The 14,169-nt window shown below is 34.5% G+C and overlaps 1 protein-coding gene across 1 annotated transcript; it reads right to left on the bottom strand.

Moving 5' to 3' along the window:
• Window positions 1–862: 862 nt before the first annotated feature.
• LOC116732483 (obscurin-like) lies at window positions 863–13,738 on the bottom strand. The gene is made up of 15 exons (XM_032582703.1): window positions 13,531–13,738; window positions 12,489–12,749; window positions 11,728–11,991; window positions 10,686–10,958; window positions 9,570–9,824; window positions 8,492–8,812; window positions 7,619–7,891; window positions 5,582–5,833; window positions 3,692–3,817; window positions 3,534–3,549; window positions 3,362–3,441; window positions 2,668–2,718; window positions 2,515–2,577; window positions 2,363–2,422; window positions 863–2,038 (listed from the first exon to the last, which is right to left on the bottom strand). The coding sequence occupies exons 1-15, from the start codon at window positions 13,568–13,570 to the stop codon at window positions 1,953–1,955; spliced, it is 2,421 nt and encodes an 806-aa protein (XP_032438594.1). The 5' UTR covers window positions 13,571–13,738; the 3' UTR covers window positions 863–1,952.
• Window positions 13,739–14,169: the final 431 nt, after the last annotated feature.

The raw sequence follows: 14,169 nt of genomic DNA on the forward strand, positions 1-14,169 counted from the left end.
ACCCCCGCAGGCAAAAACAACAAAATAAATAAAAATAACTGAATAAGATAAAATTCACAAATTCTCAATATAAAATGAATAAGAAATAATAATTTAACAAAGAAACACATTTGTAACTCTGTTACATCCACACTGGTCTTGTTTATGTTCTAGAAATAACCTGGTCATGTCTTAAGAGTTCATCTTTAGTTAAATCTGGCCAAAGTTTTAGAAAAGTTCATCCAATTTCAGAATCAAAATTTTGTAATTTTGCTATTGATGCCCAACGTGAGTCAAAGAGCAAATGAACAAATTATTGCAAGTTCATGTCCCACAAACTCTCCAGTACTACAGCGCCACACAGAGGATAATAGGTTGAACTGCTTTTAATAAAATTAATTCACATTTCTAATGTAGTTTGTGTCTTTATATTTTGTTTTTTGCTGCTTAGGCCCTGAACTTAAATACAGCATTGAAACAAACTCACTTGTTACATTTCCTTTTTCTACTTAAAGAGACAAAGTAACAAGAATGATCTTATGCACCATTTTCAGATTGGTGCATAATCTGAAAATTATGCACCGCTTTTTTGTGAAGTAGTAGTATAATGTGTTTTCAAGTCACATAGTACAATTTTATAGTACAATCAATGAACTATGTTACCTTACTTGACTTAAAAGAAATTTAACTTTATAATTTATTGCCTTGAAATTGGGGCTTTGTCTCGTTAAAAACTCCTGCTCTTTCTGAAACTTTGTCTTCAGGAAGTCATCATAACATCGCTCCTCTATTAACCTTTTAAAGTATATATATAATATATATATATATATAGCATCACCGGCAGTGAATATTGAAATTAATCAAAAGATGACAAGCCCAAGAAATTGAACAAGCCATTGATGATGTTACTTTTATTTCAGCACACAAGCAAAAACAAAAATCACTACAGAGAGAAATCGCTGAAATCCATGAAGATATAAAAACTAAGAGACATATTTAGAACTTATGAATGAATATATTTTTAATAAAAGTCAACATGCTTGCTATATATATCTAATTCCAAAATATACAAAAAATCCTGATATTGTGAAGGAGCATAACTCTACTGCAAACTAACTTAAAGCAACAAGAATAGATAAAAAAGATCCCATATTTTACTTATTTCTATTTCATCATTTGAAACAGAAAATGAATCAATTCAGCTGCTGCTGCTCAACCAATAAACATTATTGGTTAAAGGAAATTCACAAATGTGAGCTGCAAGGTGCCTATAGATGCATATTCTACACATACCAAAGATTGCATAAAGTTCAGTACTTTCCTGTCGTCTAGCTGTTAAGGTGTAAAAACTCCATCTAGCAGTAAGTGTGCAGGTTTAAGCTTCAACTGAAATACTATAATAACAAAAGAGCAAAGATATATATCTAATAATTGTCGCTCAGTTACAAGTAGCATTAATAAAACAATCTATTTACCTGAGACTGTAAAAATCATTTTAATCACTATTGTGCCCAATTATGTCTAACATCTTATATTGATTTTATGTGTTGCATTCAAATGATCAATCTACTTAATTTACAACGTGCTTGATGATAAAAATACAGTCACAAGGTTTTGATATAAAAAGTTAAATGTGAAGCAAAGTTGCTTCACATGAAACCAAATCAAACTGTTCCAAATCAAATTTAGTAACTTTAATTGCAACATACTTCTAGAAACAAATAAACACAAAACAATTCACAATTTGCGTTGTGTTAAAAAAAAACGATTTGTGAGTCTTTATAAAATGTTGCATTGCAAAACCTTTACTAAAGTTTAAGCACATCTGACGATTTGGATCTCAGAGAATTATTCTTTGAGTGACCAATACAGATTCTCTAGGAGATTTCTTATGACGGATAAAAATATTGTGTGATCAAAGCAGTTGTTGTGAGTCTTGTAATAAACTGCAGGATAAACTCAGAGCCTGCAGCCTACATGGCAGCACTGTTTTCCACAGCTGGTGCTTTTCTGATTTCAGAATAAACTGATGCCTCCGCTGCTGCAGGACCCGACTTCCCTGTCAAGGAAGAGATTCATTTAAAACATCAAATCTAAAATTAAAGCAAAAATTGAATAAAAAATATTCCAACACATTATTTCTGAGCTCCTCAGAAATAAATCTAAGCTATTTTATAAACATATTAAAAGCATATTTATGCTCCTAATATTATAGACTATTAAGATGATTTATCAGTGATACGTGTAATCGGAAGTAAATTGGAGTCAAAAGTCTCATACGTTATTTTTTAGGCCGGAAGCTGAAACTTTTGGGAACCAATAATCTCCGACTGTTGCAGAGAAATAAACTTTATCAACTATTGTATCATTCATGAAGCTTTACCTGCAGCTCCTGTTTTCACCTCAGAGTAAACAGCGCCCTCTTCTGGTCCACCTTGTCTCCCTGGGAAAATAATACAATAGTCACCAACATGTAGGATAAAACCATTCTGAATCATTTTCTCAGGCTATATATTGTATATAAGTGGGACTCACTGTCTTTCCTAAAGGATTTCATTTCAATGAGAGAGTATGTAACCTCTGGGGCTTCATCTGCTGCTGAAAAATTACAGATTAAAAAAAAGAATTACTTGTCTGTAAATCACACAATTATTTAACCTAAAACATATTAAAAAAGATTTGATCTACCATGTCCAGAAGCTTCAGCCGAGCCGATCATCTCATAGAGATGAACATTACCTGAAGTGAATGAAAGGAGGAAAAAAAGGATAATTGTAATTTAATAATAAACAGCAAAAGTAAATGTTCTTTAGAATAGAAAATCAGACTGAGATTCCTCTTTGACATGAACATTTTGATCTAAACAGCAGCACATTTAAAATATACAGCAGAATCGTAATAAATGTTCAATTGGACATTTACACACATAACAAAATAACATAAAGCTAATTAAAACGTACAGCTAACAAACTCAGGTTAATTAAATTTAGACATTTTATCATGTCCAGTCCCATAAAACTGCTAAAAAAAACATTTTTCACTTTGTTAGAGGAATGAAACAATAGTTTTCCCTCAGGACTCCAAGCTGAACTCCTTCAGGCTTTTAGATCACAGCAGACAGAAACAGAGAACAACAAACAAACACAACATGTCTTAGCATTGACTCCTCTCACAACCCTTTACAATGAGAACTTGACAGAACATCTGTTGCTCACATCAGTCACACAAACATCTGGAGCTAATGACCAAGCATTCTGTCTAAAGCAGCATTAAAAGAACAATATCTGGAGTTCAGGTGAAAAACAGGTCAATGCCAAAACAAAGAGGAACTGATTGTGTTCATCTGTCATTCTAAGCAAAAACACATTAATAAAACTCTGACCATGAGAAAGAGATTTATATTCAGGACCTTCAGGCTGGTTTGTGGTGGAGCTCTGACCTCTGACCTCTGAGCCCTTTGACCTGAAACACAATAAATACATTACATTTATCTATATCTTATATATACAATGATGATTTATAATAGGGAGAAGAAAAATATGTAATCTACTCACCTTATGCAGCAAAGATCTGATAAAAAATAAATGTATTTTGATTATTCAAATCATCCTGCTTCTAGTTTGTTTCACAAAAGAATGAATGTCCATATCTGAATAATTAAAGTGATTATGAATGAACAATCTGATCTACTGTGAGGAGAAAAAAGTTTCACCTTTGGACCGTCTGCAGCGCCACAACAAGATCAGGAGAATAATGAGAATAATGACAACGATTCCAACAACTGGTCCAACGATCAACATGACAGGAAATGAAGAACTGACAGGACTGGATACAGTTACTGGAAATAAAAAAATATTATCAAGGAAGAAATATTTTTCATCTGCTGATTGTTTGACATTTTGTGTTTGAAGAAAAAGTGACTTTAGGCTAAAATACACTGCTCAAAAAAATAAAGGGAACACTTAAACAACACAATATAACTCCAAGTAAATCAAACTTCTGTGAAATCAAACTGTCCACTTAGGAAGCAACACTGATTGACAATCAATTTCACCTGCTGTTGTGCAAATGGAATAGACAACAGGTGGAAATAATTGGCAATTAGCAAGACACACTCAATAAAGGAGTGGTTCTGCAGTTGGGACCACAGACCACTTCTCAGTACCTATGCTGTCTGGCTGATGTTTTGGTCAGTTTTGAATGTTGGTGGTGCTTTCACACTCGTGGTAGCATGAGACGGACTCCACAACCCACACAAGTGGCTCAGGTAGTGCAGCTCATCCAGGATGGCACATCAATGCGAGCTGTGGCAAGAAGGTTTGCTGTGTCTGTCAGCGTAGTGTCCAGAGGCTGGAGGCGCTACCAGGAGACAGGCCAGTACACCAGGAGACATGGAGGAGGTTGTAGGAGGGCAACAACCCAGCAGCAGGACCGCTACCTCCGCCTTTGTGCAAGAAGGAACAGGAGGAGCACTGCCAGAGCCCTGCAAAATGACCTCCAGCAGGCCACAAATGTGCATGTGTCTGCACAAATGGTTAGAAACCGACTCCATGAGGATGGTATGAGGGCCCGACGTCCACAGATGGGGGTTGTGTTCACAGCCCAACACCGTGCAGGACGCTTGGCATTTGCCAGAGAACACCAGGATTGGCAAATTCGCCACTGGCGCCTTGTGCTCTTCACAGATGAAAGCAGGTTCACACTGAGCACATGTGACAGACGTGACAGAGTCTGGAGACGCCGTGGAGAGCGGTCTGCTGCCTGCAACATCCTTCAGCATGACCGGTTTGGCAGTGGGTCAGTAATGGTGTGGGGTGGCATTTCTTTGGAGCGCCGCACAGCCCTCCATGTGCTCACCAGAGGTAGCCTGACTGCCATTAGGTACCGAGATGAGATCCTCAGACCCCTTGTGAGACCATATGCTGGTGCGGTTGGCCCTGGGTTCCTCCTAATGCAGGACAATGCTAGACCTCATGTGGCTGGAGTGTGTCAGCAGTTCCTGCAAGATGAAGGCATTGAAGCTATGGACTGGCCAGCCTGTTCCCCAGACCTGAATCCGATTGAGCACATCTGGGACATCATGTCTCGCTCCATCCACCAACGTCACGTTGCACCACAGACTGTCCAGGAGTTGGCGGATGCTTTAGTCCAGGTCTGGGAGGAGATCCCTCAGGAGACCATCCGCCACCTCATCAGGAGCATGCCCAGGCGTTGTAGGGAGGTCATACACTCACGTGGAGGCCACACACAATACTGAGCCTCATTTTGACTTGTTTTAAGGACATTACATTAAAGTTGGATCAGCGTGTAGTGTTATTTCACTTTAATTTTGTGTGTGGCTCCAAATCCAGGCCTCCATTGGTTAATAAATTTGATTTCCATTGATGATTTTTGTGTGATTTTGTTGTCAGCACATTTAACTTTGTACAGAACAAAGTATTCAATGAGAATATTTCTTTCATTCAGATCTAGGATGTGTTATTTGAGTGTTTCCTTTATTTTTTGAGCAGTGTACTTACAAACATCCTCAGTGTTCATCTTGTTTCTAACATTTAAACAGTTTTAATGAATAAAATGAATCAAATATTTTAATCCTCCTCACCTCTAACAGACATCCAGCTCCTTGGTGACTCTTTTCCTGAATGTTGACATTTGTAGAAACCTTCATCTGACTTTGACACTGCAGAGATCTTCAGCTCCTCTCTGCTGTCATTATTGATGAGTTTATCATTGTGATAGAAAAACACATTGGAGAGAAGATTTTGTTTTTTATCTCTGCAGCTCAGAGTAACAGGATCTCCTTCAGTCACAGGATGAACAGGGCTCACCAGGATAACACCATCATAATTATCATCTGTAAAACAATCCGAGAATATTCAGGTGAATAACATCCATTTAAGCTGCTTTATGCTTTCAATTGATTTATTATTCAGAAATTAAATGTTTGATTCTTCAAAACAAAAATGCATTTGTAGTTCTTCACAGAAAATAATGTAATGAACTAATATAATAGTTATTTTACTGTAGATGTTTGGAGAGAATGTGTTGGAGTCGTCCAACCAGAGTCTCAGTTTGAATCTGATAGAGAATCTGAGAAAAATGCTGAGCTCATCACCAAAGATAAATCATCAAATCACAAGTGGAAACAAACATTAAAACATATTTTAAAAACAGATTTAAAACAAGTGATGCACAGAAAACACAATAAAATAAGTTGATGAAAAGAAAAAGAGAAACGATACAAGAAAAGAATATATAATATTTAAATAATAATAGTAATAATAGTAAGCAAAAAAAACATCATAACATAAGAGCTACAATATCAGGCCTCAATTAAATGCCAAAGAACAAAAATGAGTTTTAAGAAGTGATTTAAAATAATCCAGGCTGTGGGCAGATCTAATCTGGAAAGGTAGATTATTCCAGAGAATAGCAGCAGCGATGGAGAAAGCCCGATCTCCTTTTCTCTTAAGTCGAGTCCGAGGAACATAGCAGCTGATTATTGGATCTTAAAGTTCTGGACACAGAATGAAATTTCAAAAGATCCTGAACATAAGGAGGGGTTAACCCATTTAAAACTTTATAAGTTGTTAAAAGAATCTTAAAATCTATTCGATACAAAACAGGCAGTCAGTGTAAGGAGGCCATTACGGGCCTTATATGGTCACGCTTCCTGGTTCCTGTAAGAAGCCGAGCTGCTGCGTTCTGGATCACTTGAAGACGCTGGATCAGGGATTTATCCAGGCCTTTATATAAAGAATTACAATAATCCAATCCAGATGTAATGAAGGGATGGATAATAAAATCCTTAAAACAAAAAAAGATTTCACTTTTGCTAAAATCCACCAGTGATAAAAACCTGATTTAACAACTGAACTAACTTGTTGTCGAATTTTAAACATCTATCAAAGATAAAACCAAGATTCCTGGCTGAAGTCCAACAAAACGGAGCAAAAGAACCAAGAATCAAATCTGGATTTTTAGTGTGAAGGTTTTGACCAAATAATAGGACTTGAGTTTTGCTATGATTGAGGTGAAGAAAATTTAGATCCATCCATGATCTAACTTCAGCTAAACAATCTATTAATATCTATAGAGATTCATTTTTACCATTTAGTAGTTTTAGGGTCAAATAAATCTGGACGTCATCCGTAAAGCAATAAAACGAAATGTTGAATTTTCTAAAAATCTGACCAAGAGGCAATAAATATAAAATATAAAATAATTTGAATGTGTTATACAGCAAACTCTCGTTTGCAACCCTGGGGTTGCGTTCCGAAAAGAACCCAACTATCTCTCTCTATATATATATGTAGATATCTATCTATCTATATATAGATAGATAAATCTACACCTATATATAGATAGATAGATATCTATATATATCTTTATATATATAAATATAGATTTATATCTATATATATATATAAAACCTTTTTTAAATAGAGTCCTGATTCAACCCAACAACCTTTAGAAATCTAGACAAAATGTTTTTTTTTTTTGCATAATTCTTTTTTATTATTGTGATTTAACCTTGGACTATTATTTTTTTTAATTATTTTTATAATAATAGATATATTTATGATTTTTAAATGCAAAAAGACGTTAAAGGGAAAAAACATAATAAACCAGATCTTACTCTGTACAGTGATGTTTACTGCGTTGCTAAACTCTCCAGATTTTGACTCACACCAGAACACTCCATCCATATAATAGTATGGTTTAAAGGTGCATGTAGATCCAGTCATTGTCCCCCAGTAGGAGCAGGTAAAGTCTGACAGTCCATCTCTTTCTATAAACCTCCTCACTCTCCACTCAGCAGAGTTTCCCTCACAGCTCAGAGACACAGAGTCAGATCTGAAGTGTTGAACTCTGTCAGGATTCACTGAGAGAGAAGCTGCTGGACGAGGATCTGAAAACAAGACAGGATTTCATCTGAGAACAGAAACATCTTTAAAATGTTTCATTAAAATAGTTTGTTTCTATAGTAATAAAGATTACAGCAAACATTTCAGCAAGTCGAATAAATAAACTACCATAGAGGAAATAATTATTTTGTCTTTTAAAAAACAAGTTTTATTTTATCTGTGAATGTTTAACAGCCTCCAATGATCAATGTTTTAATTCATCTCTAAACCTGATGACTGATTTTATTTCCAATCCTCTGACTGCCTGCTGACTTCTTTAGTTTTCTGTAATCAGTTGTGCTGGTTTGTCAAAAATCTTCACTAAATGACTTTTTACCTCATATTTCTGTCATGTTGCACATGAAACAAGAACAAATGTTACAATAAGAATCCAGGATAAATCATGTTTGTTATCCAATAATATGGATGATTCATTAGTTTACTATGTTGAAAATATATTTTTCTTCCTAATGTTTTGTCAAAAGTTATCAGTCAATTTACATTTTTTAAATTAATAATAAAAACACATTTAAAATAAAAGAAATGTTGGATCAAGTTAAAATCTCTAAAACTTTGTTTTATTGAGAGCAAATAAATAAACTGACCTGCAGACCAGAAAAACTTTGGTTCACTGTAATCAGTGTAAAACTTTGGTTCTTCTCTTTCTGCTCTGCACTTGTATCCTGCTGTGTGAGTCGGTCCATTAATGATGAAGGAGTTCTGCTCAGTCCCATTGGTGCTGCCAGGCAGCAGCTCATAGCTGTAGGATGGTAGATAGTTTTGCTTGGATGTGTCAGGAACAGCTTTATACCAGAAGAACCTCCATCCTGCTGATTGATGCTCCAAACCCTCACAGCTCAGAGTCACTGAGGCTCCAGGATTCGGCCATGATGGAGACACAGAGAGGACAGGATGAGGTTTGGGTGCTGGAGAGAGATTTGAAACTGGGTCAACCTTTAACCACAACCTCTCTCTTTTATCTCTGTTTTATTTCCCATAAAGAGTTAATATACTGTAGTTATATTGAAATTGAAGTTTTAACCATAGTAATAATAATAACAGATGCTCCCTCTGGTTTAACCTTAACTTTGATATTTTACTTCCTTTTTCAGTAACATTATATTTTTACACTATTGTATTCTTATAATGTGAACTTTATTTCATTCAACACTTTCATTTTTCTCTTATCACATAAATCAGGGACTAGAAACACTGATCAATATAATCTATTGAATCTTTATTCCTTGTATCACTGAACTCTAAGATGACTTTGATCGATGTCTCTAAAAACTTTCTGAAACTCTTTCAGACATTTTCTTTGGACTTTGGCTTCTTTAATATATAGAAATTTCATTCACAGATGTTCAGAAAAGTTTAATCTATTGTAATAAAATATAAAAAAATTAAAAGTTGGCCTAAAGCTGTTATACATCTAACAATAATTTTCAGCTGCATGTAATATTTAATAGGGAATAAACATGAAAAACCTTCAGCTCATTAAAATAACTAGACAGGTGTGACTGATTATAGAAAAAATTAAAATAGTTATATTCTTAGATTGTGTGCTATAGGAAAAGCTGCGTTTTTGTTATTTTGTTTCAAATAAAAAAAAAATCCTATAAACCAAGTGGGGCATACTATCATTAAAAATTATCACTTGTCAGTAATAAATAATCAACTTACATACAGTTATTTTAACAACATTACTCCATGGTGTAAAGGAAAACCCTCTTTTTCCTCTGCAGCTGTATTTTCCACTGTGGGACTCAGTAGCTGATATGATGCTGTATTCACTGGATGATGGAAAGTTTCTATTGGTTGATCTCCATTCATACGTCCACTCAGTTCCTCCCTGGATCTCACATCTCAGAGTGACTTTCTCTCCTATGTAGATCTGAGACCAGTTGGGTTGCAGAATCAAACTGGGTTTATTGGGAGCTAAAGAAATAAATATCTGGTTAGCAGTTTACCACAACAGTCCAGAGTAAAATTTAAGTGTTAATTTAACACTTTCCCTGAGAGAAGCTACTTTCTAAAATCACTTAAAAAGTATCAATGTTTCTTCCAAACTGTCCAGCAGCTCCTTTAAGATTAGTTTTTGTTTTATTTAATAAGAACCTTTCAAAATAAAATGACATCAGCTTCACTTGTAGCAAAGCAGAAAGAAATTAAGAGTTTCAAACACTTACACAGCAAACATATTCATCCATAAAATGTTATATTAATAATTTCATTTTCACCAAATAGAGGCATATTCTGATCATTTGGGCAAATGTGTTTTTACTTAAGAAGCTAAATGTGTTAAACTGCAGCAGCTGCCTTTATGCTAATTTGCTTAAGCTATTTTTATGCTGCTTGCTAGATTATGGTAGTCATAAGTTAATAACTTACAGATAGTTAATGTTGGCTTGGAAACTGTTCACATACAGAAAAATCAAGTTAGGAAATTAATAGAAACAAAACTCAACTGAAAATGTTAACAGCACAAATACATCAAAACCAGATATATTTAACATAAAAATAGCAAAAGCTGTTTTTAGTTTGATGAACATATTTTACAGCAGGATGTTATTAATTTTAAATATCTGAGATCAGATAAAATTCTTTATAACATCTGATTACTTTGGTGCTTTCAGTGGAAATAAAAAAAAGTCAAATCTTGAAACCGTAAATATTTCTCTGTCCTGTTGATTAATCATTATTCTACTTTAATAATTACATTTTCTGAAAAACTAGGAAACAAATTTGAGTTTCAAAGATCAAGTGTTGTTATGGTGATGACCTGATAACTAAACTCACCAGTTTCCTCAATGGTGACCTCTTTACTGGTTTCTGATTCAAAAGATGAGTCTCCTCTTCTTCCTCTGCAGCTGTACTCTCCTCCCTCTGAGACTCTGATGGTTCCATCTGGTTCTGTGTTTCTGGAGGATCCAACTACAGAATAATATTGTCCATTTCTGATCCAGTAAAACTCCCAGCCAGTAGATCCTTCAACAGAGCAGGTCAGTGTAACACTGCCCCCTGCTGGTATGATTCTTTTCTCTGCCTTCAGGGTGGCTCTGGGTTTATCAGCTGTTGAGTTTGAAAATCAGAACAATATTTTAAAAAAATAGAATATGAATTTTTTATTATTTCTGGAATAATTTCGTTATAATAAAAATATCTACACCATAATTTAACATTTACTTTTTCAAACTGAGAAATATAAACTCTGCAGGAGCCTAAAAAACTAGATTTTCCATCATGTTTCTTATCAACAAGAGCTGGAGGAAATTTAATTGTTCCAAAAATCATTTTGGTGAAATTCCACATCTGACCTGACAATTCAAACTCAAGTCCAGTTAGATTATTTCAGCAACATCACACACAGATTGGTTGTAGCTTATTTAACACAGTTTATACAAAAAGTCTGAGTCTAATGTCTAATGTAGCCAAGATGTTCTTTACTAATATGAAGCGATCAATCAATCAATGAATTGTGAGAACCAAGTTTTGACAAACAAACCTCCATATTTAAATGATCCACAGCTCCAAGGCAGAACATTAAAAATGTTGTTGCATTAGTAAATATTTTCATAAAATATTTTACTCCAAAACATTTTGCATCTGCGTCACTAAACCCCTAATCTCTCTCTGAAATAATCCAGTTCCTCTTTAAGCTTCCTGTTTATGAAACTTTATGGATGGAAAATAGTTTTTCTTCTTTATATAACTTTCATAAAAGTCACAAAAGCCTGCAGTCAGTTCTTTCTGTGAAATGAAGATATTGAGTTCTGTTCATTTTATGGAGATCAGGGAACTAAAGACACTTTCAGGATGAATGGAGGTCAGTCTGACTCACATGACACTGTCAGTCTGATGGCTTCACTCCATCCTGTAAACTCGTAGCCTCTTCTACCCTTACAGCTGTATTCTCCACTGTCAGCATCAGTAGCTGAGTTGATCATATATTCACTGGATGATGGAAAGTTTCTATTGGTTGGTTTCCATTCATACGTCCACCAATTTCTTCCATCATCCTGGATCTCACATCTCAGAGTGACTTTCTCTCCTCTGTATATCAGAGATCGGTTTGGTTGTGAAGTGACTGAAACTCTGTTGGAAACTACAGCAAGAAACATGATTAGAAAAACAAAGAGTCTGAAAACTAAACAATTAATTATACCGTGTAGCATTTGTAATAATAATGTCAATCTAAGAATTTTTCCTCTGATGTGTCATTTAACATATATTTTATGTCATAAATTTCACTAAAATGTATCAATAAAATGTTATTAAAATGTCTTGGAAGAAGGTAAATCTCAATGTTCACCACAACATCTCACAAAAACATAAATAAATGTAAACACACAGAGTTAATTTATTTTTTTCTCATATTTCTGCACATTTTGTCAGAAAAACTTCAACAAAATGATTCATTTCAGCTGAATGAATATTAATAATTGAACAAATTATGAATCTTAACTCATATTTACATTTAGAACAAGATATTATCTCTCTAAATGTGACAAAGTAACAAACTTCCTTTAGTGATCATGTCAAAATAGGTTTTTTGTCAGAAAGTTTACAATGTTTTCTTCCCAGATAAATTTATAAACTCACCTCTCTTATTAATGGTGACTTCATCACTCATAGATGTCACAAAGTTTGTCCCAAGTTTAAATCCTATGCAGGTGTAAATTCCTCCTTCTGTGATGATGAAAACTACATCTGATCGAGGAGAAACTCTGGTCTGATAGGTGGATGAAGATCCTCTGAAGAGCTCAAATGTTAAATCAGCAGGTTTGTCCACAGAACAAGTTAATGTCACACTGCCCCCTGGTGGTATGGTTGTGTTGTCTGCTTTCAAATTTGCCTTGATTTCTGCAATAATATTAATCATAATTAATACGGTTTTTAGCAATTTGAAACAACATGAATAATTTCTCATCAGACCAAAACTGAGACTTTATCATGTCAGACAGAATCAGCACAACACACAGTCTTCTACTCCACATGCAGTCATGTTCTAATGGTGCTTTAAGCAGCATTGTATCATGTGCAACTGTGAGGTCAGGAGAGATCCAGATAAAACACAAACTTCTTACAAGCATTCTCCATAAACACAACAAATAAAATGGGCTGAAAAGTAAACAGAAACTAAAATAATTGTTTCTGATGTAACCAGTTCTATCAACCCAATACCGTTCTGCAGTCTATCTGCAGAAAGGTTTCTATCTTGTGGGACAAAATAATTTAACTTCAATTCAATTCAAAAATGTCTTATTGATCCCAAAGGGAAATTAAATCTTGTTGTATTTCCCTTTTTCATCTATAAGATTATTCAAAGGATTATTGTTGATGGTGATGGTTTAGGCAGGAACGATTAGTACTGTATTAGTCTGTATTACAGCAAATTTGAAGGAGCTTCTGACTAAAGACACTGTTCATCGCTGACAGTATCATAAAGAGGATGGTCAGGGTTGTCCATAATACTCCTGATTTTTTATGTAAAATAATCTTTTTAGGTAAAATGTTGAGAATGTAAATATTCTGTACAGTCACATATTTATCAAATGGGAAGTTCTTTAAATAGTTTAAGCAAATATATCTGTTGTTAGTTAAAACAGTTTTGTTTTAACCAAGAATCCATTTCTCAACTCACCAGTTTCCTGTATAATAACTTCATCACTCATAGTTGTCATAAAGTTATGTTCGGTTTTAAATCCTCTGCAGGTGTAAATTCCTCCTTCAGTGATGATGAAAACTCCATCTGATCGAGGAGAAACTCTGGTCTGATAGGTGGGTTGAGGTTTTCTGAAGAGCTCAAATGTTAAACCAGCATATCTGCCCACAGAACAGGTTAATGTCACACTGCCCCTGGTGGTATGGTTGTTTCGTCTGCAGCCAGAGTTGCCTTGATTTCTGCAGGTTAGAAAACAGCAACAGCCATCATTGTATAGATGAGGATTCATTTGCAACAATGTGAATCCTTTCTCATCAAATCATAAATGAGATTTCAACATGTTAGATTATTAGTGTATTTAATCTCTGCTCTCAAAGTTGCCAGATTATAGAAACATAAAAACAAATGCTGTCAGTGATTTTCTGAGCATATGAATCAAAATAAAAGCCATTATAAATATACTCTTATAAATCACAGAACAACAACCAGTCATTTACCACTGTGAATCTTATTTGAAAAATGCTTAGAATTTGCAAAACAAATGTTCCTTTGTACTTTCAAAGTGTCATAATATCTTAAAATTTTTAATTTAAACATTTACCTGAAAAATGTTTGACA

This window comes from Xiphophorus hellerii, chromosome 14 (assembly GCF_003331165.1).
Source record: "Xiphophorus hellerii strain 12219 chromosome 14, Xiphophorus_hellerii-4.1, whole genome shotgun sequence".
NCBI classification, from domain to species: Eukaryota; Metazoa; Chordata; class Actinopteri; order Cyprinodontiformes; family Poeciliidae; genus Xiphophorus; species Xiphophorus hellerii.

Bases quoted from the DNA above. Each gene is read 5' to 3' on its own strand.
- LOC116732483 (XM_032582703.1), bottom strand. From the start codon at position 13,570: ATGACAACTATGAGTGATGAAGTTATTATACAGGAAACTG. The intron at 11,992-12,488 runs GTGAGTTTATAA...TTCTTGCTGTAG, and splicing joins AGTCACCATTAATAAGAGAG to TTTCCAACAGAGTTTCAGTC. The intron at 5,834-7,618 runs GTAAGATCTGGT...ATTGTTTTACAG, and splicing joins AGTAAACATCACTGTACAGA to ATGATAATTATGATGGTGTT.